This window comes from Chelmon rostratus, chromosome 2 (assembly GCF_017976325.1).
Source record: "Chelmon rostratus isolate fCheRos1 chromosome 2, fCheRos1.pri, whole genome shotgun sequence".
Taxonomy (NCBI): domain Eukaryota; kingdom Metazoa; phylum Chordata; class Actinopteri; order Chaetodontiformes; family Chaetodontidae; genus Chelmon; species Chelmon rostratus.
In genome coordinates, this window is record NC_055659.1 from 22,114,103 (window position 1) to 22,140,236 (window position 26,134).

General features: G+C 43.6%; 1 protein-coding gene across 30 annotated transcripts in view; it reads left to right on the forward strand.

Annotated features, from left to right (window-relative positions):
• Positions 1–26,134, forward strand: part of celf4 (CUGBP, Elav-like family member 4) — a 76,012-nt gene that overhangs the window by 38,208 nt on the left and 11,670 nt on the right. For all 30 annotated transcript variants that reach the window (XM_041951355.1, XM_041951504.1, XM_041951405.1 and 27 more), the window contains exon 3: positions 24,070–24,118. In XM_041951355.1, coding sequence (XP_041807289.1) covers positions 24,070–24,118 — 49 coding nt within the window. The remainder of the gene's footprint in view (positions 1–24,069; positions 24,119–26,134) is intronic.

Here is a 26,134-nt window from a genome sequence, read left to right on the forward strand (position 1 = left end):
AGTCTGTCTGAAGCCGCCCGCTCCCTCCATCTCCACGTCTTCGCTCCTTCCTGTCTTTTTGTTTCTCATTGCAATGCTAAGGACCCGGGAGTGCTCGTTTCTTTCATTCGCCATGCCCCTCTTTCACCAATGAGGCGGGCCGCTGAGAAAAGCTGCAGACGCTTGTAGCAGCATGCAAGCTGCAGCGCTTTCAACAGAGCCCAGATGTCGGGGCTGGCGGTTGACTCTTGACGACAATGCTCCTGTTCTTTAATTAAACTTTGGGAAAGTTGTTTTCATTTCTCTGTGTAAGCCGTACTGGCTGTGTCTTTTTATGTGCGGGAGTAAATGCATGGCTCTTTGATTGTTGTTTTCTTTTCCTTTATACCTTGGCATTTTGGTCCATTTTCAGATTCTTTGAGATGACATGACGATGCCTGCTTTCTGTTGTAATGAGGAGCTATATAATTCTTATGTGACTTTTATGTGCTTTTTCAAAAATCATTTTATGAAGACACAAAGCATCCATTTCCTGGCTCTGCTTTTCTTTGACTCCGTAACTGTCACAGGGAGAGGTATTAGTAAGCATTAACAACTGTCTGGCAACTGATATTCAGCTAATTAAATTCAGAGACTATTCGGCTTGTATGTTCTCTTTTTTTTATTTCTTTTCCAACTCTTTGAGTCCTTCTCAAAACTGTGGAAAAAAGTTCTGTCCAATTATGTGGCATCAACTGTCAGCATTCGGAGAACAGACAGACACATGTATCTAGTTATTAATCATTGGATGTCATCTTTGGGAAACACAAAATGCGTGTGGTGATGAATTATTGATATGATGCTGGAGATAACAGTTGCGCTCTAATTGCGTGTCATCATTACCAGGTTGAAGCCATGTCTCCATGTCCCCTTAATGTGATTACACATTCATAATTGTGCTGCTATTAGCCTAGTTTATTATTCACAACAGCAAAGCCCACTAATTGGCATGGGTCTGCAGCATGTTGTCACTCAGTCTCTTCATTAAAGGTATGTTTTAGCTTCCTATATTTTCGGTTTTCTTTTTTTGTTTCTTTACTTGTGAATATGTGGCTGTGGAGTTTTTAAAACTAAAAGAAAAACAAATGCAGTAATTCAATACATTTTTTTCCTGTGGACATTCATGCTCCCCAGAGGCTGAACCCCGACATTTTGGAGGCCACTTGACCCCCATCGTTGGGCAAAAATATCCGCTAGGACATAAGAAATATCAGGACCTTGTGGACAGATTGCTCTGTAGTTTATTGAGGACACACACACAAGATATTTTAGAATTTAGTAGGCAGCATGCCAAGCAACCTGCTGAGCACATCCATGTTGACGATAACTCCTGCTGATTTTAACGGCCCCATGGCCTCTTCTTCAGTACCATGATGAGCATGATAACATATATATATATATATATATGTGTGTGTGTGTGTGTGTGTGTGTGTGTGTGTGTGTATATATAGGAGAGATTACTGCTCATCTCTGTGTTTTAATCTGTCTTTTTAACCTAAAGCATGATCTTTCCCAAACCCTAATTTGTACCTAAGCCTCACCATACCTTAACCATCGCATTGTCAAGTCATAAAATAGTTTTCTTTTGTTGTCTGTAGTGAATTGTAATGGTTTTGGAAGGCGAAGGACAGAGAGATGATGCCGTCCTGCGGGCCAGAGGTGTCAGATCAGAAAACACCTCTATGTGTCGTTGTAGACGGCGTAGGCAAATTTAGCATTTTTTCATGAATTTGGAGGATTTGTTGGACGTGTCCGGTGTGTGCTGCAGGCTGCTCTGTGACGCAGTGCACTTTAATGACCTCATCAATAGGTATCAACACTTTAGATTGCAGTATTGTCTTCTTCTCACCTGCTGTTCTAAAATTAGCATGCAGATATATTATTCCTAGGCGCCATTTTCACTACTTTGGTTTCTCTGGAGTGGCTACTCGACAGTCTCATGGGAGTCTCTTTGCTATTATTTTCATATATTATAGTAATCCCATTCCCCTCACTCTTCCCCAGTCTTTAATTCCTTTTTGTCTCCATCAGACCTCACTTGTTTTTCCTGCTGAAGATGTCCTCATCCTCAGCTCTCTTACCTCGCTCCAAACCCCCTCCAGCTCCTCCCTCTATCTCCATCTCTCTCTCTCTCTCTCTCTCTCTCTGGCTCACTAACCACCCATCCTTCCACCCTCCTCACCATATCTCCCCACCTTTCCCCTCACTCTCCCCACCTCCCCCTCTCTCACACTCCATCACCAGCTTCTTATCTGCCTCTCTCTCTGCATTTGCATCACCCTCACTTTTCCCTCTCCCTTCCTCTAACTCTTTGCCAACATGAGTCCCCCCCACCCTCTCTGTCTCTCCCTCTCTCTCTCTGCGTCCCTCCGAGGCATGTTTAATTAAGCGTAGGGCTATGTGTCAGAGGGAAAGGGAGAGAAGAGGAGAGAACTAATGCTATCTGGAGCACCAGGCTAGACTCGGCAGGATCTCCTCCTTCTCTCCTCCTGTTTTGTCTTCTCCTCCTCGACCTCCCCCTCTCCCTTTGGCCTGGGCCAACCGTAATTACCCTGCTCATTAGCAGAGGGAAGAGGTAGGGGATGGAGAGGGAGCCAACAGGGGAGTAAAAGAGGACAAGAGGAGAGGAACAAAGGAGCAGGGGAGGACAGGTGAGGAAGTAAGGGGAACACCTACGATCGTCCTGCAGGGCTTTGTGTAAGAGAAATGGACAAGCATGATCGTCTCAGTCAGACAATGTAAACTTTGGGGACTTTTTGGAGAACTTAGTAGCCTGATTGCATCGAGCAGGAGCATTGACCATTGATAAAAATGTTTTAAGATCGGGAGAGTTGGAGCACTTACTCAAAAGCTTTCAGGCATGCTTCTGTGCATGATGGCTACATTTAGCGCTTCGGTTGCAAGCATCTCTAAAAGTTAACGCTGCACGTCTGCAGCATGCAATAAAGCACCTGAACAGTGTGGGCAGTGATTAACAAGTCACCATGTTTAATTATGGTAACTTGGTGAAAAATACAGAGCTGAAGTTCTGACTTCACATCTGGACTAACCTGCTTCTATGATGATTAAGCAGTTTGCTGAGGCAAAGTGGCATTTACTTGCTATACCCTGTTAGAAATTGTGTCATCCTAACTTGGTTTCTTCCATGTCCATGATATCCACCAGCCCTCTTTCCTCAACGTGTTTCTATAATTATATAGCTATGATCTATTCTGTCTAAAAACGTCAGCTGTTCGCTCTTCTCTGCCCTGCTGTTATTGTGGACATGCCTGAACTAGCCGTGGCCCCCAGATTCGCCTCTTTTGTTAAGCTGTGACATTTAGCCAGCAGTGGTCTGGGGGCTTATGGGAAATGGTGTTCATTAAAAGCAGCTAAAAGCAGAAATATTAAGTAAACAACGATATCGTACGGTCCTTATCTACACATTTGTTGTGAGCTATCCGATATACTGTCGAGAAAGGTTATGTTCCACTGCTGGATTTTCAGTTATTTGTATTATTAGAAATGTCAGTGGGATTTGAATGAAGCAGGACCCGGAAGTTATGTGGTTTCATTTCGACTCGCCGAAAGAAGTTCAGAAAGTAGGCAGAAAAGTGCACGAACAATGCCGCTCAGGTCAGAGCTGCTTGTTGTCACATGTGTTGTATGTCACTGCTTGTAGAGTAAGAATAGAACTGAGAAGTATTGTTGTAGGAGCTTCAGTATCATATTATGCTAAATTTTCACATGCCTTGCCAAAGCCTACATGTGTTACAGAGCAGAGTCCTGGCTGATGTCAGGTGTGTTGATGCACAGACCTTACAAGCTTACTCTCTTGTTTGTCCAGGCAAGGTTCCAAGAGAGCAGGTTCATCTGGCCCACATGTTGGGAGCTCTTTGGCTGTTTGGCCTCCTGTGTGCAGACTGGCTCGGATTACAGGATTACTTTCTTCCTTCCTTTTTGGTAAAATTACTAAGCGCTGGGAAATTCTATTTTAGAGGCGTGTTGTTTAAACACATCTTAAGATAGGAGACCTCAAAAATTCCCCTTCATCAGGTCTTTTGAGTTTGCCTGCTCCTTTGATTCGGTTCCATTTGTCAATGAGGGACCATGACAGAAGACGAAATGTCAAATTTAAGATATTATGTGTCAAAATGTGTTCAAAGTAAGCTGAGCATAACTCAGCCGAGTCTTGTAATGTGCCTCTTTTTTATCTGGGGGAAAGAGCAGTATTCCTCTATTTCTCTCCGCTTCCCATTCTCCCTTTATTTCTCATTTATTACCATGCATGTATCATCTCATGTCAGCCTCAGCTCTCTGTGCACCTTCTTCTCTGCTTTTTGCTCTCTCCCCAGAGTGCTTTCCTCCTGTTCCCCTTTCTGTCCCTCAGCTCTACCCTATGCAGTTTTCATAGCCTTTATTAAAATCCCCTGGTTAAGTTGAGTCTCATAATAATGGCAAGTAAAATAACATTCAGCTCTTGTCAGTTCTCAATCCTCTACAGAGGCAACACAGAAATTATTTCATTCCTCTAGTTGCGCACAACATTTTTAGTCATAAAAGCTACACTTGAGTTGACCTCTTTGATGTGGAGGAATCATCTGAGCAACAGGGGTTTGCTTTCAAAGAAATCTTATGCAGGGAAATTAATTTTTTTCTCTCAGTTCCAGCAGTTAATAAATCGTAACTTCTCACTCATTCAGCCCACACTGTATTTAAAACTAGCATAAAAAATGTGCTTCCACAGATTCTTGAATATTACAATTTTAAAACTACAAATCAGACCTCTTCTAAAGAAAATAAAAAAAAACAGGCAAGGGCTTCACGTGCCTGCAAACTGGAGACTTCTTAACAGGAAACCTCCTAACCCCAAGGTTACTGCAGCCTTGTCTTAGACATCTCATCAAGAAAGTACATTTGTAATATCAGCTCACTGGATGTGCCCTTTTTGTTTGTAGTTATTAAGTGGTCACAGACTGTGTTCACTTATTATCAGAGACGAACACAGAACAAGAAGCAGATCCAACTAAATAACCCAAACCATACCTCTCCAGAGAAACATCCGATAGTTGATAGGCATTTCAAATTCAGACCACTACATACTGCAGACCGTCTCTACATCCTGCAGCAGAAGAGCAAAAAAACCCTCCTCATGTAGGAAAGGATTTATGTGTCATCAAGGCTGAATTACCCACAGGGCATAACAGGCTACTGCCCCAGGGCCACAGGCCTCCCCAGGCCCTAAAAGCCCCAGGTGAGTGTCAATTAACTGCACCTAATTTGATAAGTTGAAGCTGTTAAAGGAATTTGCAAGGTACAACATCAGCTAAAGCGCATACATTATTGTTAGCTTATCTTGTGGCCCTTTGTTGTAGAGGGACTCGGTGCCAAAATCTAGACTTTTGTTGGTTTTAGTTTACATTGTGCTCATATGGTGCACATTTCTAAACACAATCTAATTGACACACAGAAAACCTTGGGTCAGATTGTTTTATTACTGCACATGAGTACTTGTTGGTCCCTGAGTCTCTGGGCAAATAATTAAGCTACCATGTATACTGTAGTTTGCTGTGTGCACTGTGCTTAACTCTGGGAACTTGGAGGTGACAGGGTACATATACACGATTCTTAGTGGGCAGGACGGCCAGCATGTGTGTCAGCAGCATTCGCAGGCCCACAACAATGTTCCCCCCTAACAGGTTAATCCAGCCATGTGTGATGTAGCCATGAATATCCAGAGGCATTTGAAAACGTGTGGCACTATGGACAACTGTCAAACTCCTGTCTATCCACATGCTATCCACAAGAATCCAAAGCTAAACAGATCCATCAAGCTTGTCCTGTCAGCCCAAACACTGGAAGCCCTCTCCATCAGCAATGACCAGATCAATGTTTGCGACACGGTGATGTACTTGCTTGTATGCTGATGACTCAGCGCTGTACATGATTGCTGAAATACAATCAAAGTGCAAGTCCATGACACTAGTGGGAAAGAGGCTTCCTTTAAGGTGAATATGCGCCTCTGAGGTCACCACTTACAGTCTACTGGAGAAATCAAAAACCTGACCGGCATCTCAGTCAGAGCCTGTCAGAAACCAGTAGCCTTGAGGAAAGTGGCTATGTTACTCTTGAAGAGCAGAGTCTTGATCTAAGAGCACAGGTCTGCGCCCTCATGGAGTGCGGTCCGCTCTGGTTGTTGCTGTTACAGGATGTTACAAGATTCACACTGATCACTGCCCCGTGGACCTCAGAGTTATGTCCCTCGTGTCCACAACCGTCCTATCTTTTCTCATTATTTCTGTGACCTAAATGCATATGCATAAAGAAGAGAGGTACATTTTACTGATTACATGCAAGGTGGGCTTCAGATGACAAGCAAACTGCTCTTCCAGGCCAGTGAGCTTGTTTGATAAATAACATGCGTGTCTCCAGGCACAAAATACATTTGAAACAAGCTCCAAAAGCCTCAGTAAATCCGCCCCTGTGTGTCTGTTTATCAGTCAACAGTCAGTCCAGAATGGTGATTTCTGATTGGCATTTACCCTTCTAACTCAACACAAAGTTGACTGATAGTTAAACTTTAGCTGTCTGAACCAGCCAGAAATAATTGTTTCACATCAATGCTGAGATGCTGTGTGGGCAAACTAGATAACGCTGCATTAATGTGGTGCAATAGCTGCGAGACAAAGCAGAAAGTGAGTTTATGGGGCTTTTTTCTCTCTCTTTTTTTTCTGGTCCCTCGTGCACTTCAATAGTTCACTATAATCAGTAGCTTCTCTTTGTTATTCGTGTTTCATCTTATCCAGGAATAGTAATGGAAGCTTTCAATTACACTTGTTATACTTTCAATATAACAATTATCTTCTGGATGCTAAACTGCAGCTAAATAACTCATAAATTATACCCCCACCCCCACCTAATGATTTATTTTCATCATAATTAATTTTCATTCTGTCACTTGACGTGAACGTGCTCTGAACTACTGTAGCTTGGATGAGAAATTACAGAAAAGTTGTCTTTCTCCAGGAGGGAGTATTCCCAGCTCTTTGATTTTATCGAGCGATGGGAAGAACATAAATCTCCTGCACACTTACTCAAAGCAGAGAAAATGTAATCGGCAGTTTTTGGGGTGTAACAAAAAGGAAGTGCAGAGTAAAAGTAACACAAAGCAGGATTCCAACACAGTCACATATGTGACATGCTAAACCACTGTCCCACAACTGTATTATATACCATACTTAATAGGATTACACCTGTACTTGTATTACAGAGCTCAGTGCTATTAACCTTTCCTCTCCAGGTTTCCTTTAATAAGGGCAAAGTGGGCGTCCCTCAGCAAACACAAACCAGTGTTGCAGTGTTTTCAGCCATTGTGATTTTAATTAGAAGAATTTGGCTGCAGACGACATCATCAGATCCTCTCATTTGTAATCTGAGTGAGTTGGCCGGGGCTGACGAGCTGACGTCCAAGACTCAATTGGACTCTTTAACCCCTCTGAGTAGACAGATTTTGCTCAACTCGCCATCTTAGGCGAACACGATGCTGCAGGAATCATGTTTCAAACTGCTTGAAGCCAGACAGATCTGACAAAACACCATCATGGTATAGAAATGTGTATATAAGCACATGCAGTCAGTATTATTTAGGTGTTCTAGAGCCTCTAATTTAGCCAAGAACATCCCAAAAGTTTGGGACTTAAACATGATGTATCAAACGGGTTTTCCGTACACAAAAAGCAACAGAACTGCATTTTCTACCATTAAAATATTACATGGAGGAGACAGAGCTTTGCCTATAGACAGCTCTGTAAAGTTTAGTCCCAGTCAATCAACTGTTTCAGTCAGTGGGTTTGAGCTAAAGATAAAATGACTGTTCATGCTGTGTGCTCTGTAACAGTCATACATCTAGTCTCTTCCAGCACATCACATGGTGGGGGGTCAGTCAGTGCCACAGGGGGGCCGTGGCGCTCTGTGCCTGGGCGTGCCATCTCAGGCAAGTGGCAGGCTTTCACCATGTGGACCACCTCTACTTTATTAGATTAGTCTCTGGCCCTCCTCGGGTTTGTAATTGCATTTGCCTGATGCTGTGTATTTAAGAATAGAACGGCCTCGGTCCCTGTGGCCCTCCCCTACCTGATTTCCCGGCTGCCTCCAGGGGGAGCAGACCAGCACGAGCCCCGGGATAAGACGTCGTCATGACAACCAGGAGGCAACTGGTGAGGGGAAATGGAAAGACCTACTGTAGCCTTCCTTTCTCTCTCTCTGTGACTTTGCACTTTCTTTCCTGGTGGATTCCTTCGTTGTTATTCACTGTTTCTTAACGTCTGTGAGGCAATTCACTTTGGCTCATTTCTTTGCATCCCTTGTTCTCGTTCTGAGAGGGACAACAAAAAAGCGGCAAATGTTTCTTTGTGCAGGGTCTCCCTGGGAGCAGGAAATGAAGGGCTGTCGAATGGAGAATCGTATTTCATCCTGTCCATAATTTATGGAGAGACTAGGTTTAGGAAGGGACATTGCACTAACATGGGGGATGCTTGTCATAAGCATCCCCCATGAGTCATAAGCAACTGGAGGGGGTACAAATCAATGGTGACACATGTTTCTGTTAGCTACGCAGTGCACTTGATGCCATTTTCCCATCTCAAGCATTTGCAGATAAGCTCCCATTAAGTGTCGTTATGTTTCAGTGATACCTTGTGACAATGTTTAGCTGTTTGTTTGAGGCTACTCAGCAGGGCTCGCAAGGGTTTCCTGCTTGTGTGCTAACAGCTATGTGACTTAGCAGATCTAGAAAAAATCCCCACTGTGCAGGGTCGGAACTTGACCTCCTCCAGCCTGCTGTGCTTTAGTGAGACAGCAAGCTTTACTGTATACGGCGTGGGACAGTGACATTCTTCTGAACTGGGAGTTGCACCAGCCGGAGGTAGTATATCATAAAGCACAACCTGTCTGCTAATCACAAATTACAGCCAGCCTCTCCTCTAGCCCTGATCCAGCTCTCTCCACAGGGAAGCCAGGGCCAAGGAGAAGAATACTAGCTCCTGCCAAGTCCCCACCACTCCCCACTACAAGGTGCTTATAAATCGGCATCCTCGCAGATAGGTCAAGGTTTTGATTTGGTCGTGACCTTAGTTCATAAATCTGAATGATGTAGGGGCCTTGGTTAAAAGGCTGCTGGATCAACTCTCGGATGGGACACCCCTCCCTCGCTTTCTGTCTCTGTCTCTCCTTCCCTGACTCTCTCTCCTCTTCCATCTCTCCCAACCTCACGTGACTTTTTCAGTCCCCGCTGCAGTCTCGAGTCCCTGGAGCCTCTATAACAGGCAGCGAGCGAGCGAGAGAGAGATGGTGAGGGGGTGAAACAGGCAATCAATAAATCAATATGTTTTGCGCCACTAAGCTAGGGTAAGCTCACTCTCTCAAAGCTGCGCATGCATGTACGCACACACATATATACTCACTTACCATCCTGGCAAATTTCTTTCAACACGCGCACACACTCACAAACAAACAAATGAAGGCCCAGGACAGAATGTCCCTTGCCAAAAGACATTTTGTTGTTTTAGGGACTTTCTTTTTTCCTCATTCTATTTCCTGTTTTGGATCATTAAGCCATTGATTTTTGTTTCAACGGGTAAGTGGTGGTGGGGACCCCCTGGGAGCCGGCTGAAAACCTCAACAGAGTGGCTCCAGCAGGAGTTTCTCTGGTTGTGACAGGCTGCTCCCAAGGGCTAGTGGGCCCTCTTAACTCTGCAGGGGAGAAACTATCGCCTGAAATCAGTCACTCTGCCTCAGCATTCCCAGGCACTCCTCCATGAGAGTATTCACTTGGATATCTATAGATTTCTTCTTGCTAAATGTCTTTGCAACCACAGGAAGTACAAACTTGTGCATTTAGTTATAGATTTGGATTCTGGTCCTCGCAGAAATTCTTGGAAGTGTACAAATGGTCAGTTCTCTTCATGGATTTTAAAGGATGTAAAAAGTTGGCTGGAGCATCTGCTTTCCTATCACTATGTCCAATATTTTTAGGTCCGTGGGGGCGGTGAGGGTAGAGGAGAGAGCTGGAGAGATACAGTGAGATACAGTAGCAACCCTGGCAGACCAAGATTCAGTTGGCCAGTGGCCAGCAAGATATTACAGTCAGATATATAGTAACACAGATGGATGCACTCAGCCTAAAGAGGCTGACATATTGGCCAGGGCTGTCATAAGAATGACATAATACCTATCCTGACAGGTAATGAAAATAAAGGCTGCTCCACCACAGAGTTGCATAAACGCTTTAACTTTAGCTCATACAACGTAAAACATTAGCCCTGACATATGGGATATCCCGAGGGAAGTTTTCAGAGTGGTTGGATGTTAAAGGTGGAGGTCTGACAATTGGAAGTGGTCCCCTAACATGCTGTAGAAGTAACTCCTGATTTCATCACACAACCAAGGCATCCGATGGGTTCGACTTGATGTAGAGATATTATTCTGAATTTCATCAAAATCCATCCCAGAGATCGACACTAAACGGATCTGCTCTCGGCCTCAGAAAACGCAGCCGTATCCACACTGACAACTTTCATTCTCAGAAGGCACCAAACTATTCAAATATGGGGAAAGTTGTAATGATGCATGCACTTTTTATCATTTCAAAACTGTGTCTCATATAACAAGCAATTACTGTTCGTATAAGTGGTGTGAGCTACTGACAGTTCAGATCTGTTTGAACACGAAAGGAAGCACAAACACAAAAAACAAGACAATCCAAAACATCTCCTCTGCATACAGTATGCAGTTATATTTGAATTAGGTATATTGGATGCACGCTGTTGCATCATTACGGCAAAATGTGTCCTCGAGGTGGTTGGATCACCTACTCCAGTGTGTCTTGGGTGCATTTACATGTGCACTTTTATGTGGTTAAGCTCAGTCTGGACAAACTCCAAGTTCATTTGAGTCATTTAGTGCCAGATGTAAAGGGGGCCTGTTTCACAAGATGAGATAAATATGAAGAACTGCTGCGTTTTGGCACCATTCCTGCAAAGTACATCAAAGCATAGGAGTGAAATTAATACCAAGGGAGCGGAGCATGTGAGCAGAAGCTCCTCTGCTCAAAAACAAAAAAAAAACTCAGATGCCATGCAGTCAGGGAATAGTTAAATTAACTCAGTTATGAGGAACCGAGTGGCACCAGACATTTTAAAGTGAGACAATTTTAAGACACAAAATAACATAATCTTCCTCCTACATATGAAATGATGAATTATTAAGCAATAAAACACGCGGTTACTCGTTTGGGTACAGTCAGAGATTTTAATACTAGAAATACTACAGTGAAGTTTTACCTTAAAAAGTGCAGTTCCCAGCATTCCCGGGATGGTCTGCTTCTATTCCTAGGATAAAAAATGTCTTATTATGAGGAAAATATTAATCCCTATACCTGACATTACTGAGTCAGCTTGGTGACACTATATTTAATTATGTCACAGATTACCATGTCAGTGGTTTTATCATTCAACAAGATTCAACAGGTTTATTGAATACAATGCTAAATTACAATGTAACTGTAGCACAAGTAAATAATAAAAAGCACTAACGTCAGCAAAGTAATTCTGTAATATCAGCTGTACAGCGATATCAATCTAAACTTTGCTACATTAGCTAACATTAGCCACGTTGAGCCACTGGTCATACTAGACCAAGTAAGGCTGCAGCAATAAAACCAAGTGTATCGAACTGAGCAGTGGTGCATTTAGTTGCTTATGAAGTCAACTTTTTATTTGTAGGCATAAAAATGTGTTTTCTTTCTCCTTTTAAAAGTTGCATTGTCTTGCTTTGAATCTTCCTCATTAAATGTCGAGTCATGATGCCTTCAAAGACCAAGACCACTTGGATGCCTTGTTTTGACTGTGACAGTACGACAACAAGCGCTACCAAAATAAACCAAACTCTGGCAAACAAACAAGAAAAACAAGGACTGTAAAATCTTCTTCTGATAATGCTATCCGTCCATTTTCTTTGCCCCTTCCTCATTCAGGTCCTCTCCCCTCCTCTCCCTGTCCCTGGCCTCCCTGTTCTGTTCGAAAGGAAAGGCAGCTGGAGATACTTTACAGGTTCAATTTGAAGGAACTTTTCCTCCATTAATAATGAAATCGTATTCCCCTCTCCTCTCCCCTCTTTCTCACTTCCCCCAGGAACGAACCTGGTGCTGTGCTGTTGCTGCTACTTAAAACTCTCCCTCTCACAGTTTCTCAGCTCTCCTCTTCTTATCCTTAGCTAAACCCTCAGTTTTACAGGAGAAAAAAAGAGACAGAGGGTGCTGACAAGCGAAGCAGCCGTAAATGAAGAAAGAAAGACAGTAAAAGACAAAGAGAGACAGAAAACATAATGGGGAGTTAAAAGAGAAAATATGGAGAGTGAACGTTTCATATTGTAACCAAAGTTCAATTTATTTTGCAGAGCTACATTCACTTTCATGGTCACCAATTCAAGTTCTCCTCCTTTTCAGTCTCCTCTTGGTGTTTTCTTGTATGTGGAATTGCAGACGGAGCAAGCTTCTGATATTACCACAGGCCGCTGAACAGGTGAAGCCATCACTGTGAATATAGGAATGAATGAGTGTAATAAAAGACAAAGAATGAGAAATAGAGTGACGTTTTGGCCGCTGCGTCCTTCAGGCCTGATGAGGACAAAAGATCCTTCCTCTCTGCCCGAAGTGTGTTTTGTTGTTGACATTGCGTGTGTGCACTCCTTCTGTACGTGTGTGTGGGCAGGCTGGTACAGTACATGCAAACATCAGCATTCGTGCGTATGCGTATACCGCGTTCAATCACGTGCACGTGCATATTTTTGACTCTTAAGTGTGTGGGAGTGAGAGAACATTCACATCGCCCACCTGGGCTCTCGCTGGGAGCCAATAGAGCTGTCTTACTGAAAAACTCCCTGTTGTTTCTTTGGCAGAGCCTAACAGGCAGATTTGACTGTATCGCTTCCTTCTTACTCCTCCTCCTCCACTCTTACTCCTCTCCCTCGATCTGCTCTGTTCCTCTGTTCCCAACACTCATCTCTTTCTCTCTTCCCCCTCTCTTCCTGCCTTTTCTATATTTAATCAGGCAGGGAGTGTGGAATTAGTGATTATTTGATGGAAATATGCAGGCAAGAAAAGGAGTGTGTGTGTGTGAGTGTGAGTGTGAGTGTAGAGGAAAGAAGAGCTGATCTATCTGTCTGGATCTTCTCATGCCGTCCTGTAATTTTAGGGCAGAGCAGAGTTTGGAGGAAGCAGAGGAGTACTGAGGTTATGTGTCGCATAAAAGCCCTTGCAGAGGTTTCGTTCATGCATAGCCAGCCCGTCCTCACCAGAAAAACAGCCATGTTTTGTCATCTGTGCAGGCAGGTTATTATGACCTATATTTATGTTTATTGTTAGACCACGACCTCTAGTGGCTGTAGTAATTATGGCGGGAACAATGGAGGAACTCTTGGCGTGGTACAACGGGGAAGAAAGTCCACATTTGGAGGAGGTGGGGTGGGTGGACGGGTCAAACAAACACAGGATTTCCACCCAGTAGACCGCTGTTCGTGTCCTGAGTGAAAGCGAAAGTCAACATCACGTACGCAGCAGTAACGTTTTAACCCAAACTACGATTTTTGTTGCCTTAACCGTTTCACAACGTTAACAGTGTGACAACGAAGGTTCGGTACGCCTGTTGCTGGCACTCTCCAACAGCGAGTCCACGATACTTCGCTCTCCCTCACTCTTTGTTTCTGTCCATTCAGACTACATCTGCTCTGAGGCCTCGTTCAGACCCACATTGGCACTGCATGAAAAATCATTTGCACTGCATCATTCATTTCAGCTGCATCGGGTACATACAGTGGTGCCGTTGCAGAGGCCGCAAGCAAAAACCGCACAGTCGTCTGGAAGTTCAAAGGGGCTCACTTTTAACTAGCCTGTCTCCTCTAATGCTCGCTAATTAACAAGTTATATCTCGTTTGCTTGAGCCACTCAAAAACCAAAGGGTAAAAACGACAAGTTGTGGTTTCACGAGGGGTTGTGAGCTGGACTATTTCTTCGTTAGGAGAATGGACATCCTGAGGTATCCGCTGGTTGCCTGGCAACCTAACTGTGATGACTTCATAATCCCGTTAAACCGCAAGTTCTTGTGAAATCTTTGCTCTGCCCCCTCCTGCTCTCCATGATCACCCCTACTTTGTTTTAACACAGTCAAACTCATGACCCTAGCCAGGAAAAGCGTTCTGATATGGCAGCATGTCAATGAAATCCCCATTTTACGATCGTTGTCTGACGCAGCAGTCACATGTTCTGAACTTTCCTGACCCACATTAAAACATGAGGCGGGCTTCTTGAGATGCACCTTCTCCGCAGAACATTTTTGAACAGTTGTTTTGGGGTGTGGACACGCATTCAGTGTGGACCAAGGGCCAAAATGGAGAGAAGAATATTGTGTTTTTCAAATTTGGCCAACAAAGTGTGGGCATACTTTCATTTGTTGGTTCTGTAGATTTCAACAGACTGTCTTTCCCTTTATTTTTGTTTTTCAAAACTGTTTCTCTCCCTGCCTTTTTCCAATACAAGGGCAGGCTATTGTGAGTGACAGCTCATTACAACACCATCTCCTCACCCCCTAACCTCATGAAACATGAGTGTGCTTGTGTGTGTGTGTGCACGCGTGTGTGTAAGAGAGCGTGTGGGCGCGCATGTGCCCATTTTTCTGCTTATTTGAACATAAGAGAGGTTGCATTTCCTCGCTGAGCGCATTCATGGCGTGTTTGCCCCTGCTGCTATTTGTGTCTATATTTACATTTGCATATGCTGTAAGGTATCTTTCATATGCGCAGGCCTTTCAAGTCAGCTCTCACTCTCTTCTTCTCACACACACACACACATTCACGCCACAGACACACTAAGTCCAGCGATATGCAGCTCATGAATACTCCCAATTATGTGCAAACCCACTCATCGTCTCCGTACCTCAGTGGTGGCTGGAGAAGAGGACAAAAGTTGCAGGGGGATGGAAGTGAAAGCAGTCTGCCCGGCTCATAATATGACAGCTTTTGAACTTGTTTTTTTTATTATTATTCATTAGATAAGTGAAAAGCAGAAACCCAGTGATGGCATGCCAGTACCAGCCATGATTTATGTTCACCTCTGCAAAGAGAAAAGTAGAATTTATGGCTTTCTCGTCTGGCCTAATCTTCACTATATGCTGCAAAGCCGAGGCAATGCAGTCAGCTTAGAGTGGGAGGGAGAGAGAGGCTGAAAATTGTCCCTTTCTCTAGTTAGCTTTTTTCCTTTTTTCTTTCTCTTCCTCTCACTTACTAACCAACTCTATCACATTTTGTCCTTGTCATGTTTTTTTTTCTCCTCCTGCAAGCTCGCGTATGTACACGGCAGCGCCCGTACACACACACACACACACACACACACACACACACACACACACACGGTGCACGCGGTGAAGGTTTGAACACTCCTAATCTCACACATGCAGGTGCACCATGCACACAGACGCACGCTCGCACAGCCCCTCAGCGACACCTTCACTTCTCTCACACCAATTTTCTCACACTTTCTCATTCTCCGTGTCTTCTCCTCTTTCTTTCTCTCGCTGCCTCGCTCCGCACCTCCGCCCTCATCCGCCTCCACATATAGATCCTTTCTTTTTATAGTCAAAGCTATAGTCCCCATGGCAACATCACAGTTGTTGATTGCCAAGGTGCTGTACATCTAATTATGTAACTATCGCAAGGGGTTGTGTTGTTTGTGTGCGCGCATGTGTGAGTGTGTGCGTGCATGTGTGCTCTGCAGCCTATTTGTTTCTCACCCCGGCACTGTCCTCTATTAGCAATGCCTCTTTTTGTGATGGATCAAGCTGTGGTGTGATAATCGATCTGTGTTCAGGGCTTACAAAAGGTTCTCAGAGTCAGACGTGATGTCTTGTGCCAAGAGCAACAAACTTAAACATCGCATGGAATATTTTACATGTTCCACGTACATGTGAGACAGATTGCGTATGTATCTGTGCATGTGCTTCTCATTTGCACGAGTCCTTAGTGCGTGAGGGTGTAGTGCATGCACATGTGAATGTCACAGGCAAGTGTGAAGTTATAACAGGTTTTGACAGGGTAAAATCATTTGGGGGTGCAGATGATGTGCTTTTTTCTATCCAGTTACGGTGTGACAACAGAATTCTCAACCGTCAATTCCTATTAAAGTGTTCGGAGGAAGCATAAACCCTGTCTACTCTCATTCCACATCGATTCTTACAGGTACAGCACTGAAACGACGGAGGGAAACGGGAGGGGGAAACACTGTTTTATGCATTAATTCGCCGTGGAAAAAAATAGTTTTCACACTCGCACTCATTTACTCTATTCAACATCGAACTCGTGCGGAAGAAGAACGAGGGAAAATAAGATGAGGAGCAAGAATAGAAAGGAAAACAGAAAGAGCACTGCATTTGCATTTTAACCTCTCATTCAAAACTGCTCGAAAGCCGTCCCACTACTGCGAGCTCTCAGGCTGCGTGCCAGTGAAAGACGGAGAAAACAGGAGGAGATAAAGAAGAGGTGGGCTGGTGTGAAATGGATCAAACAATGGATGTGAGAAAAGCATTGCTGTTCTCAACCAACTGCGGGCGAGAGAGAAAAGGAGTGGAGGAGGAGTGGGGGTGTGTGATAACTTGCAGCTTTTAAAATGTCTGTGTTTTGTAACTAGTTTATCGACAGCGGGCCTTCAGAAAGTTGGAGGAAGCACTCGCAGAGCTGGTTAGAGTGCAAAAGGAAATTAATCAGGAAGCAAAAGAGTATAAACTGAGATTATTTTGTCACACATACTGTTCCCAAGGTCAAGAATGAATCCTCCTCGCTCTTTGATGAAGCTGATTTGGATGTGTGTGTGTGTGTGTGTGTGTGTGTGTCCTGTGTCTATGCCTGTCTGTCATTCTCTCTCTTTTCATGTCGCGTGCACGCTTGAACGGCGTGTAAAAGCCATGTTGATGAAGGAATCAGCGATGATCAGAGGGTTGGACAGAGAGGCTTGCCTCCTTTTGTGATCTCTGTGTGTTTCCCTTTCATCTGCCTTTGTGGAGACGTAGTGATCTCGGAAGACACTACTGGGACGGCAGCACCACGGAGCGAGCAGCAGCATATAGAAACAGGCAGAGAGAGCCAGGGACAGCAATTTTCATTCACACGGTCGCTCTGAGAGGGATTTCAGGGTTAGGATCGGGAAAGTGCTTCACACTGAATTGCTTTAGGATTATAATTGTGGGGCGTGAGGTAATTTAGCGTGCAACTTCTGCTGTTCAAATAGATCACTCGCTGTTTTTAAGTGTCCTTAAACTTCCGCCGCCAAAGCCGTTTCAGCAGTAAATTAGAGTTTAACAAGTCCTTAAGAATATTTTACGCGTGTGTTATTGTTTCTTAGCAAGTTTTGGTGCAGCGCTTCATCATCTCGCAACATTTTGAGCATAAGGAAATATTGATAAATGAGGGGCAATGTCTCATTTGCTATAATGCACACTGCAGCCACGTTGTTCTACTAGCCACCTCAGTGCTGCCGTGTAACAGCCAAAGAAAGCACAGTCGGTGCCAATTCATAATTCATCTGGATGCTTTTTTTAAAAATATATTTATTTATTTTGCTCCCGTCCACTCAGCCTGACTGCAGAATGCCGCTCAATCCTGGCCCAAACAACTGGGCCATGCCGTCCCGTTGTCAGAAAATACTCCTCTCATCCTTGATCTGACGTGAAGCAGATTGCTCATCTCAGTTTGTCTGCAAAGATGAGAAGGGATAAAGGAGAAGGGAATGCAACAAAAGGAAAGAGATTGGGATGTTTTGCTTTATAGTCCTCTTTACCCTCACACACAGACATTGATCTCTCCGCAATATGTCTCGCTTTAACATCAAAAGAGAGGTTTGGTGTTTGGCCATATGTCAGGATGAAGAACTACAGGGGGAAGACAGGAAATACTCAATGAGATGTGTAGACATTAGTGGAGATTAAAACCTGATGGGAATCCAAGTGGGATTTAACCATTCATCCACTTTCAAGCCCTTCAAGCTCAACACTGCTCGACTAATCTGAAAGTTCTTGTCAAACAGGGCTGGAAAATCAGTTTCTGTACTCAGTATTTATGGGCAATAGCCGCTGTTGTTTGTGTGCATGTGGCGCAAGTGACGCAGGTGCTGCTTTTGACAAATGACCAAAAAAGCAGCCGACAGCATGAAGAGGTCACTGCTAGAGAGGCAGGAAATGAGCAGTGAACGGTGGCACCATTCTGAAGAAAGGTTAGATAGATAGAAGATACGATTCACTGAAATAACAAACTTGATGTTATTAGTTTAATGCAGAATTACCAAGAGGAAATTAACGATTTAAAAATGTTGCAGTATGTTTTCCTTAGGTTTGTTAAGTTTTCCGTTCCTATATGGCCAAAAAGTAGTGTAGTGGGGTTACAGAGATGAATTTAGACTAAATGTGTGACATTCAATTACTTAAAAATTCTTCTTTTCTTGGAATTACACTATAATGTTACCACTGAAAAACACAAAAGTCCAGGTGGTGTGCATTAAGGTATCTCTCCAAGACTGAAAATATAAAGAATATATATTTGTCATCTGCAGCCACACAAAGATTTGGCTGTTTTTCTCTAAGTTAAAATGCTTCTGTTGCTTTCTGACATCTCCAAGAAGAAAATAGTGTACTAGTTCAATCTGGTAGTAACTTTACCTGAAGTAATTGCTGGTAAATACAGGCTTTTGTGATTCACCGTGGTGACAGCGCAACAAAATTTCAAACCTAATAAACAAAAGGCCTGCACCTCTTGCTCAATTTAGCTGCCCCTAAAATATTCAGGAGTGAAAATACTTTTTGTCACGCATACATTAAGAACTGTAGTTACGGAAATATATTTTTAACTGCACCTCATGTCCTATTCAGCACCACTGAATAGGACATGAGCTTGCGTGTCGTTAGCATTGGGTAAATTTAGTGAATTCACAACCTTAACAACAACTGCTTCTCCAGCTCTGCCTGCTGAGCGACTTGTTGGCTGGAAAAGCATTTGTTGCCGAGATCAGCCCGTGCACATGCAAAGAGGATCGCAGAGGTCGAGGTGAGGTGATGCTATTTGACTGACTGACCCGAATTTCGCTCCTGATGAACACATCTTGTGCCATGGGAAAAATAACTTTTCTCCCCACACAAGCTGATTCCAGTTCCATTATCCACATTACTTTGCTCTGCAGTCTGCGGCGGTAATGGCAGTGTGTGTGTGTGTGTGTGTGTGTGTGTGAACTGCCCTTTTGCTACAGATGTTGTAAAATACTTCTGTGACTCAAGAGGTTGCAAAAGTCAATAAAATGAAGATTTTACATGTACTGGAGGAGCTTTGGTGGAAGTGCGAGGGGGGTGTTCCATGGGAGTGTATGAAGTGTATGAGTGAATTAATGTAAAATCAATTCGTTTATAATAGGACGTCCTCTCTGTGACCACTGGTGAAATCTAGTACGCACCTGCTAAACGTTTCTAGTTTTTCAGATGATCTTGCCACTGAGGTTTTATTTTCCCTGTGTACAAGGGCCCAGCTTCCCAAAAGCATCTCAGGATTATAACCATATTTGTTCAGCTAATGTTTCCACTGGCATTTTTCCATCCCAAGATGAGTGTTGTGCACGCTGAGATACTTTGGAAAGCGGGTCCAGGTCGAGTGCCAGTGGCTCATTTGACAGTATGAATACTGGCATTTGGTTATACTTAGACCCTATTGCTCCTGCGGAGAATCTGAACATCTGGAGCTGCTCCCTTTCACATACTTGATTTCACATGCAGCACACTCACCAATCAGTAAATACATGCATGATCAGAAAGCACAAAGAAACACCTCAGCGTTCGAATGAGACAGAATGGAAGTGATCGCAACGTGAAAGGAAAAAGGGCCTTCAACTGCAGAATGTAAAATAGAGCAAGTTTTGACAATAGTAGGAGAGGAATATTATGAAGGCAGCCTCCTTTGCTTCCCTGGGAGAGTTTCATGGAGTGCTTTCTCACTGTGATAATGAAATGACCTGGCCTGCACTGCTCCACTCTCTCTCGCAAAAACACATCTGCTAGACGAGGGTGAAAATGAGAAAATCCTACCTCCTCTCCCGAGTTTCGTAAAGCATACTTTCAATATTCTTTTTTTCGCAGACGATGATGGGAGTGTGAGTGACTGCGAGCCGCATGTGCATGTGTTAGTTTGTGCGTGGTTTCGGAGGCTGGCACTCGCATTGGCTCGAGCTACTTGTAATAAACTGTATTTGAAGCACATTTGACATAACAAGGTACTGTACAGATATTCAGCGGATAGAAATCCCATAGAGTTGTCATCGTAACAGTGTTTTTGTAACTTCATTTCTGCGGTTTGCACGCAGTGAAATCAATACAGTAAGCAGCAAAACTCAGATCAAGGACTTCAATTTTGTCCCATTTCAAGGTAGAATCCAATATAGCAAACTATAGTCCCACACTGTTTGGAGCTAATCTTGTGGGCCTCACTAGACATTCAGGCCATACTAGTTTGATTCAGAAGAATGACTCACCAGTTTGGTACAGCACAGACTGCATGCAGACCATGTATTCCCTCAGCTTCTAGTTAGCAGGGAATCTATGGCAGCACTGAGGCAGAGCGCTGTCATTGAGTTACATAATCAACAGAGGAGTGTAGCAAGACTGTGCGCGTGTGTGGGTGTGTGGGCGTGCCCGTGCATTTGTGTAGCCGCAGTTCTTTTTGAGCTGTCGATCATGTGGTACGCCAAGGCCACTCTAACACAAGGCTGCTGAGGTGGACTTTCAGCAACAATGGAGCTTAGCCTGTGCGTGTGTGTGTGTGTGGGTGGGTGGGTGTGCGTGGGTGTGCATGTGCGTGTGTGTATGCGTGTGCACTCCCCTGTGTTTTTAAAGGCATATGCGTGGATAAGTAGGCGGCCGCATTTACAGTGCAAGGCTGAGGAGGAAAGGCACGCCGCATGCGAGGTATTAGGTGTACATGCTGAGAGATGAGCCAATTTACAGCACATGTTGACTCACAAGGACACATTTCCATTTTTATTGTGTGCGTGTGCTCGTTTGTATCTTGTTATATGTTTCCATGCTTGCTTGGATGCATAGGCCTGTTTGTGATTTTGCATGTTTGAGTACGAGCCAGGCTCGTGTGTATAAGTGTGCATGTCTAGTCATGTAAGCCTTCCCACTCATGCCTGCTTGTGTGTGTAGGTGTTCATGTACGCATGTATGTATGTCTGCATCTCGGGGCCCTTTTTTGCGTGAATGTGGATGTTATTTTTTTCTCATCCTGGCATTAGGCTAAAGAGAGCTTGTTGGATTATCTGTGCACTGTATTGCTTCTGCTGCTCAATGATGCCATCTGGCTTTGGCTAACACCACCACAGACATCCGAGGAGAGCTATGCGAGCTAGTCAGCGTCTGGTTTTAACAACTGTTTTGGGATCGGTTGTCCGGTGGGCTGGTGCTAACTCACCCTATTATGAGCAGGATGATAAAACTGACCTTGAAGCAGTTTATGGGCGCGGGATAATGGAAACCACTGATAGAGAGCCCATGAAACTCCACTCAGCTTTCAGTGACAAAAGACAATAATGGTTTGACCACTTAACATTATTTTTGAACCGTGTTTAAAAATTTATGGGCGGACATTCTGCGAGTTGTGTGATGACAAATTAAGAGACTCACTGATTAATCTGTGAAGTTAGGTCATGGGATTGTAGATGTTAGGAATGACTATAAAACAAAATCAAGAATTAAAGTTTCGATAATTTTCTTTAAATTTACCTCATAACAAGAATAAATGTTCCGATTAGAGACAGTATGAGAATTATTGTGGTAGAGGGATCACAAAACGGGGGAAGGAAGTGTTGTTTTTGCTTTTTGAGGAGAGCAGGGGAGAGTCTTTTATCTTTTTTATCCCATATTTCTGTCTCATTTAAGCCTCTTGTAAGATTTGTTATATAATCAGCAGTTACATCAAAAAGATGATGTGCACCGTGGATTACAGAAGCGGGTTTTGTCATATGCAACGAACATCCATAGTGTTGAACTTTTAGGGGGTGTTACATTCAAGTCAATAAGAGAGTCCAAAGAAAATATTAATAACTAAGGATCTTACTCTTTTTTTTTTTTTTTTTTTAAGTAAAACATAAAGTAAAGCCAATTAATTTTGGGCCTATATAATCTCAGTGCAGAGTGAAATTAAGACCAGGAAAATTAAACATAACCTCAGAGGGTCAGTGCCATCATATAGCGTGCAGGTTTAGACCGGTGCTTGCATATAAAACCAGTGGAGGTAGAACATAATTAGGTCAGATTGAGGCCAGGCCATTTGTATGGGGCGCGGTAAAAACGCTCATATGTATGCAGGCTTATAGGCCCCTTGGGAGCACTGGGCTGACCTTGTCCCATACTCTGATCTATGTCCTCATCTCCCCCCATGTCCTCTTTTCCTCATTCCTCCCCCACTTCCTTTCTTTATCACCACATTTCTCTCTTCTCAAACACCCTGTTTTTTCGTTGTTGTTTTTTTTTACTGTTTCAATTAGTGCCTCATCTTTCTCACCCTGTTTGGTTTCACCCCTCCAAAAATCTCTCTCTTTCCTATTGAGCACTTTTTTAAATTCACATCCTTTTTTTTTTTTACTCATTTTTAACTTCCTCTTTCCATTCCCCAATTTCTTTATCCCCTCTCGTCCTTTTTCCATATCAACAGCCAGTCTGATAAATAATGCATCACAGCGCATTAAAAACATTAGTAGGGCTCTCTTGGCTGTCAAAGAGAGGGAGGAGACGTGGGAGACGAAGGAATGGGTAACTCCATTTTAAATAAGTGTTGTGGAGAATGATGTGATTTAATATTCGCAGCAGAAAAGTGCCGGAAAAGGGTGAAGGTCCGAGCATTAATTGTGTTTGCGCCGTGACATTGTGTCCTCGTGCTCAAAGGTTTTGCCTTTGGTGAATCAGCTGAGAGCCCCAAGTTTCATTAAGATGATGACTGTATCAGCAGACTCAAAAGAAAAGATTTAATGACATTTAGCAAAACACTGATGCTGCACAGAACCTTGACCTTTCCCTCCTCCCCTCCCCCCCTCAGCTTTCTTCCCTCCTCCCCACCAACCCCCACCCCTTTCCCTCCATTCCTCCTGGCAGCGTGGCGATTGGCATTATTAAAAATTGATTGGCGGCGAGCGTTTAGCAGGGTGGCGAGGCGGAGAGGGAAGGTTTGACAGGCAGGAGTGAAATGAAAGGAGGGCCTCGGCGGACACACTGTGGAAAGGTCTCACTGGGGGACAGACTGCGTGTGTGTGTGTGTATGTGTGTGTGTGTGTGTGTGTGTGTGTGTGTGTGTGTGTGTGTGTGTGTGTGCACTTGTATCTACAAGCTTGTGTGTGAAGCTAAGAGAAGATTGTGCAAGAATGTTTTGTATTGAGGCTTAGGAGTTTGGAAAATCATACATACTATGTTTATACTGTGGGAACGGGTTGATTTTACTGTGTGTGTGTGTGTGTGTGTGTGTGTGTGTGTGTGTGTGTGTGCATGTGTGTGTGTTCATATCCACCACAGTAAATCTAAATACACAGTCCACACAGGCCACATGGTGATAGCACAGGAGCATCCACAGAGACGATACACAGTCGCAGCTCTGCTGACCCACAGTTACCTCTCCACCATCCTCCCTCCATCCCTCTGCTTATCCCCCTTTCCAACCCTTCTCTCTCCTTTCATCTCAGATCAAATAATATTTCCAACCCATATTCCCAACCAGCTATTCCCCCAATGGCTATAAGTGCTACAGCTTTGGAGATTTTCAATACACTTTACCCGCAATTTGGCTGAGTGATCCTAAAAAAGTTTTTTCAGCGGGTGAGGGAGGGGGAGAAGCATGTGCTATTACATGACTACATAATGCTCACTGGCTTCTTTGTCTCTGGTTTTCCTCCTATTCTTTCTTCTTTTCTTTTATTTGTCCTCTCTTTGCTGCTCTTTCTCTCTGTCACAGATGAACAGACCAATCCAGGTGAAGCCAGCAGACAGTGAGAGTCGAGGAGGTACTGTACGCCCTTCCTTCCTTCTTTTCCTCCCCCCTCCCGAATCCTTGCTACCTTCCTTCTCTTGTTCTAGCCCTACAAACATGCTGCCCGCACGTATCAGCCTCACCATTATCTGTCCCATTAGACGGTGCCCTGTGCCGCGACGCAGGCTGACAGCGCGGCCTGGCCGGACCCTCCAGTATTCAGAACGCATTATGTAAACAGCGCTTTCCTTGGCTCGCGCAGCCTCCAGCTCCTTTCTTGGAGTTTCGTCATATGCACTGATGCATGCACATGCGCGCGCACACACAGAAACATGCGTGTCTCGTCACGCTCGAGGGGAAAACAGGTCACCTCTTTTTGTCAAACACCTTTCATAACGCCCCCGCGACAAACCAAATCCTGTTTGACTCAAAGCCACGAGTTCGTATCAGCCAAATTAACCGCAGATTCAAACGAGTGATCTGTGCGAATGAATGAACGTGGATGCCTGGTCTGGTATGTGGTGTGTGTCGCGCTCTATTGACAGCTAAGGCAGCTTAAAGCGCATTTTCTCTGTCTAGACATGCAGTGACCTGCTCCTGACATCAATCAATGGACTGTACAAGAGAAGATTGATGCAGTTTGACCATTTTTGGCTGAGGCCTTTCAAACTTTGCAGTTGTTAATATAATTGGCACCAGAGCGATTCTTCGGCCACAAGAAAGAGGGAAAGCGATAGAGAGAGAGGTAAAAAAAAAAAAAAAAAAAGAGGAAATAGAGCATGCAAGGAGTTGAAGGTTGATAAGCAGAGAAAAGCATAAGGACTGAGAGAGAGGTGTTAGCCTGTAAAGGAAAAAAAAAAGCTGTAAGGAAAGGAAGAGAGATTGTGCAACATCCTCTTACATTTAGTTTGGTGGAGCTCTGAGTATGATTGATGGAGCAGGAGGGAACAGAGGCAAGCGCCCAGCGTGAGGAAGCAAAGTGAGGCCGATGCAGGACGTCTGTACCTCTGTCTGTTATTTGGGTCTGTCTTTCTCTGTATGTATGTCCTCTGCCCACTGCTATACACTTATTTTTCTAAGATTATTTCTAAGATTATTTCTAAGATAGTATCCTTTTTCTTTCCCGTCCCCTAGATGTTTTTCTCAGGCCTGCATGCAAAGTTCCATTGTGCTGTCAGGGTTTTACATTTTTAATCGCAGCAGTGGAAGAAGTATTCAAAAACTTTACTTAAAGAAAAGGACCAGTAAAATACTCTGAAAATATGCCATTACAAGTAAATGTCTTGCATTTAATGTAAAAACACATTCATATCATCAGTAAAATGTACTCAAAGTATCAAAAGTAAAAGTACACCTGCAGGAAAATGTCCCCGTGACTAACATACTGTATTATCATATATGACAATATTCGACTGTTTATGCTGATGCACCAGTGTAAGTAGTGCTTTACAGCTGTAGCTGGTGGAGTTTCAGCTACTCTTAAAAATGTCATACAAAGTTAGCCAGTTTAGTACCGTGTTTCCCAAGAGCCAAGCCCCCTCCTAGGAAAAGAAGAAAAAACAACCTTCTGCTACACAGATTATTTTGATTTGGGACTTTTCTCTAATCTTTGTTAAAGAATGGATGATTTGATCTGTTTAAGTCTCGAACAGTTATTCAAATGAAACCATATAAAGCTCAGATGGAAAAATCACTCATCGTGGCTATATGCCAGAAAGGCTGGGAGTCATTAGCTACCTTTAGCGATGCACAATGTCTTTAAGAACCGAATCATATGTTTGTGAACATCAAATCTGAAAAGTGACTAGTAACTATACCTGTTTAATATGTGTAGTGAAGTAAAAAGTAGGCTGTAATATTTACCTCTGAAATGTGGTGGAGTGGAAGTATAAAGCATCGTAAAGTAGAAACACTCAAGTAAAGTAAGAGTACTTGAGTAAATGTATTCAGTTACTTTCCGTCACTATCTAATCGATAATGTTGAGGAGGAAAAACTGTTATTGACATAGTCATGCTTGTTATGATGTAACACTCCTGCCTGCTACAGTAA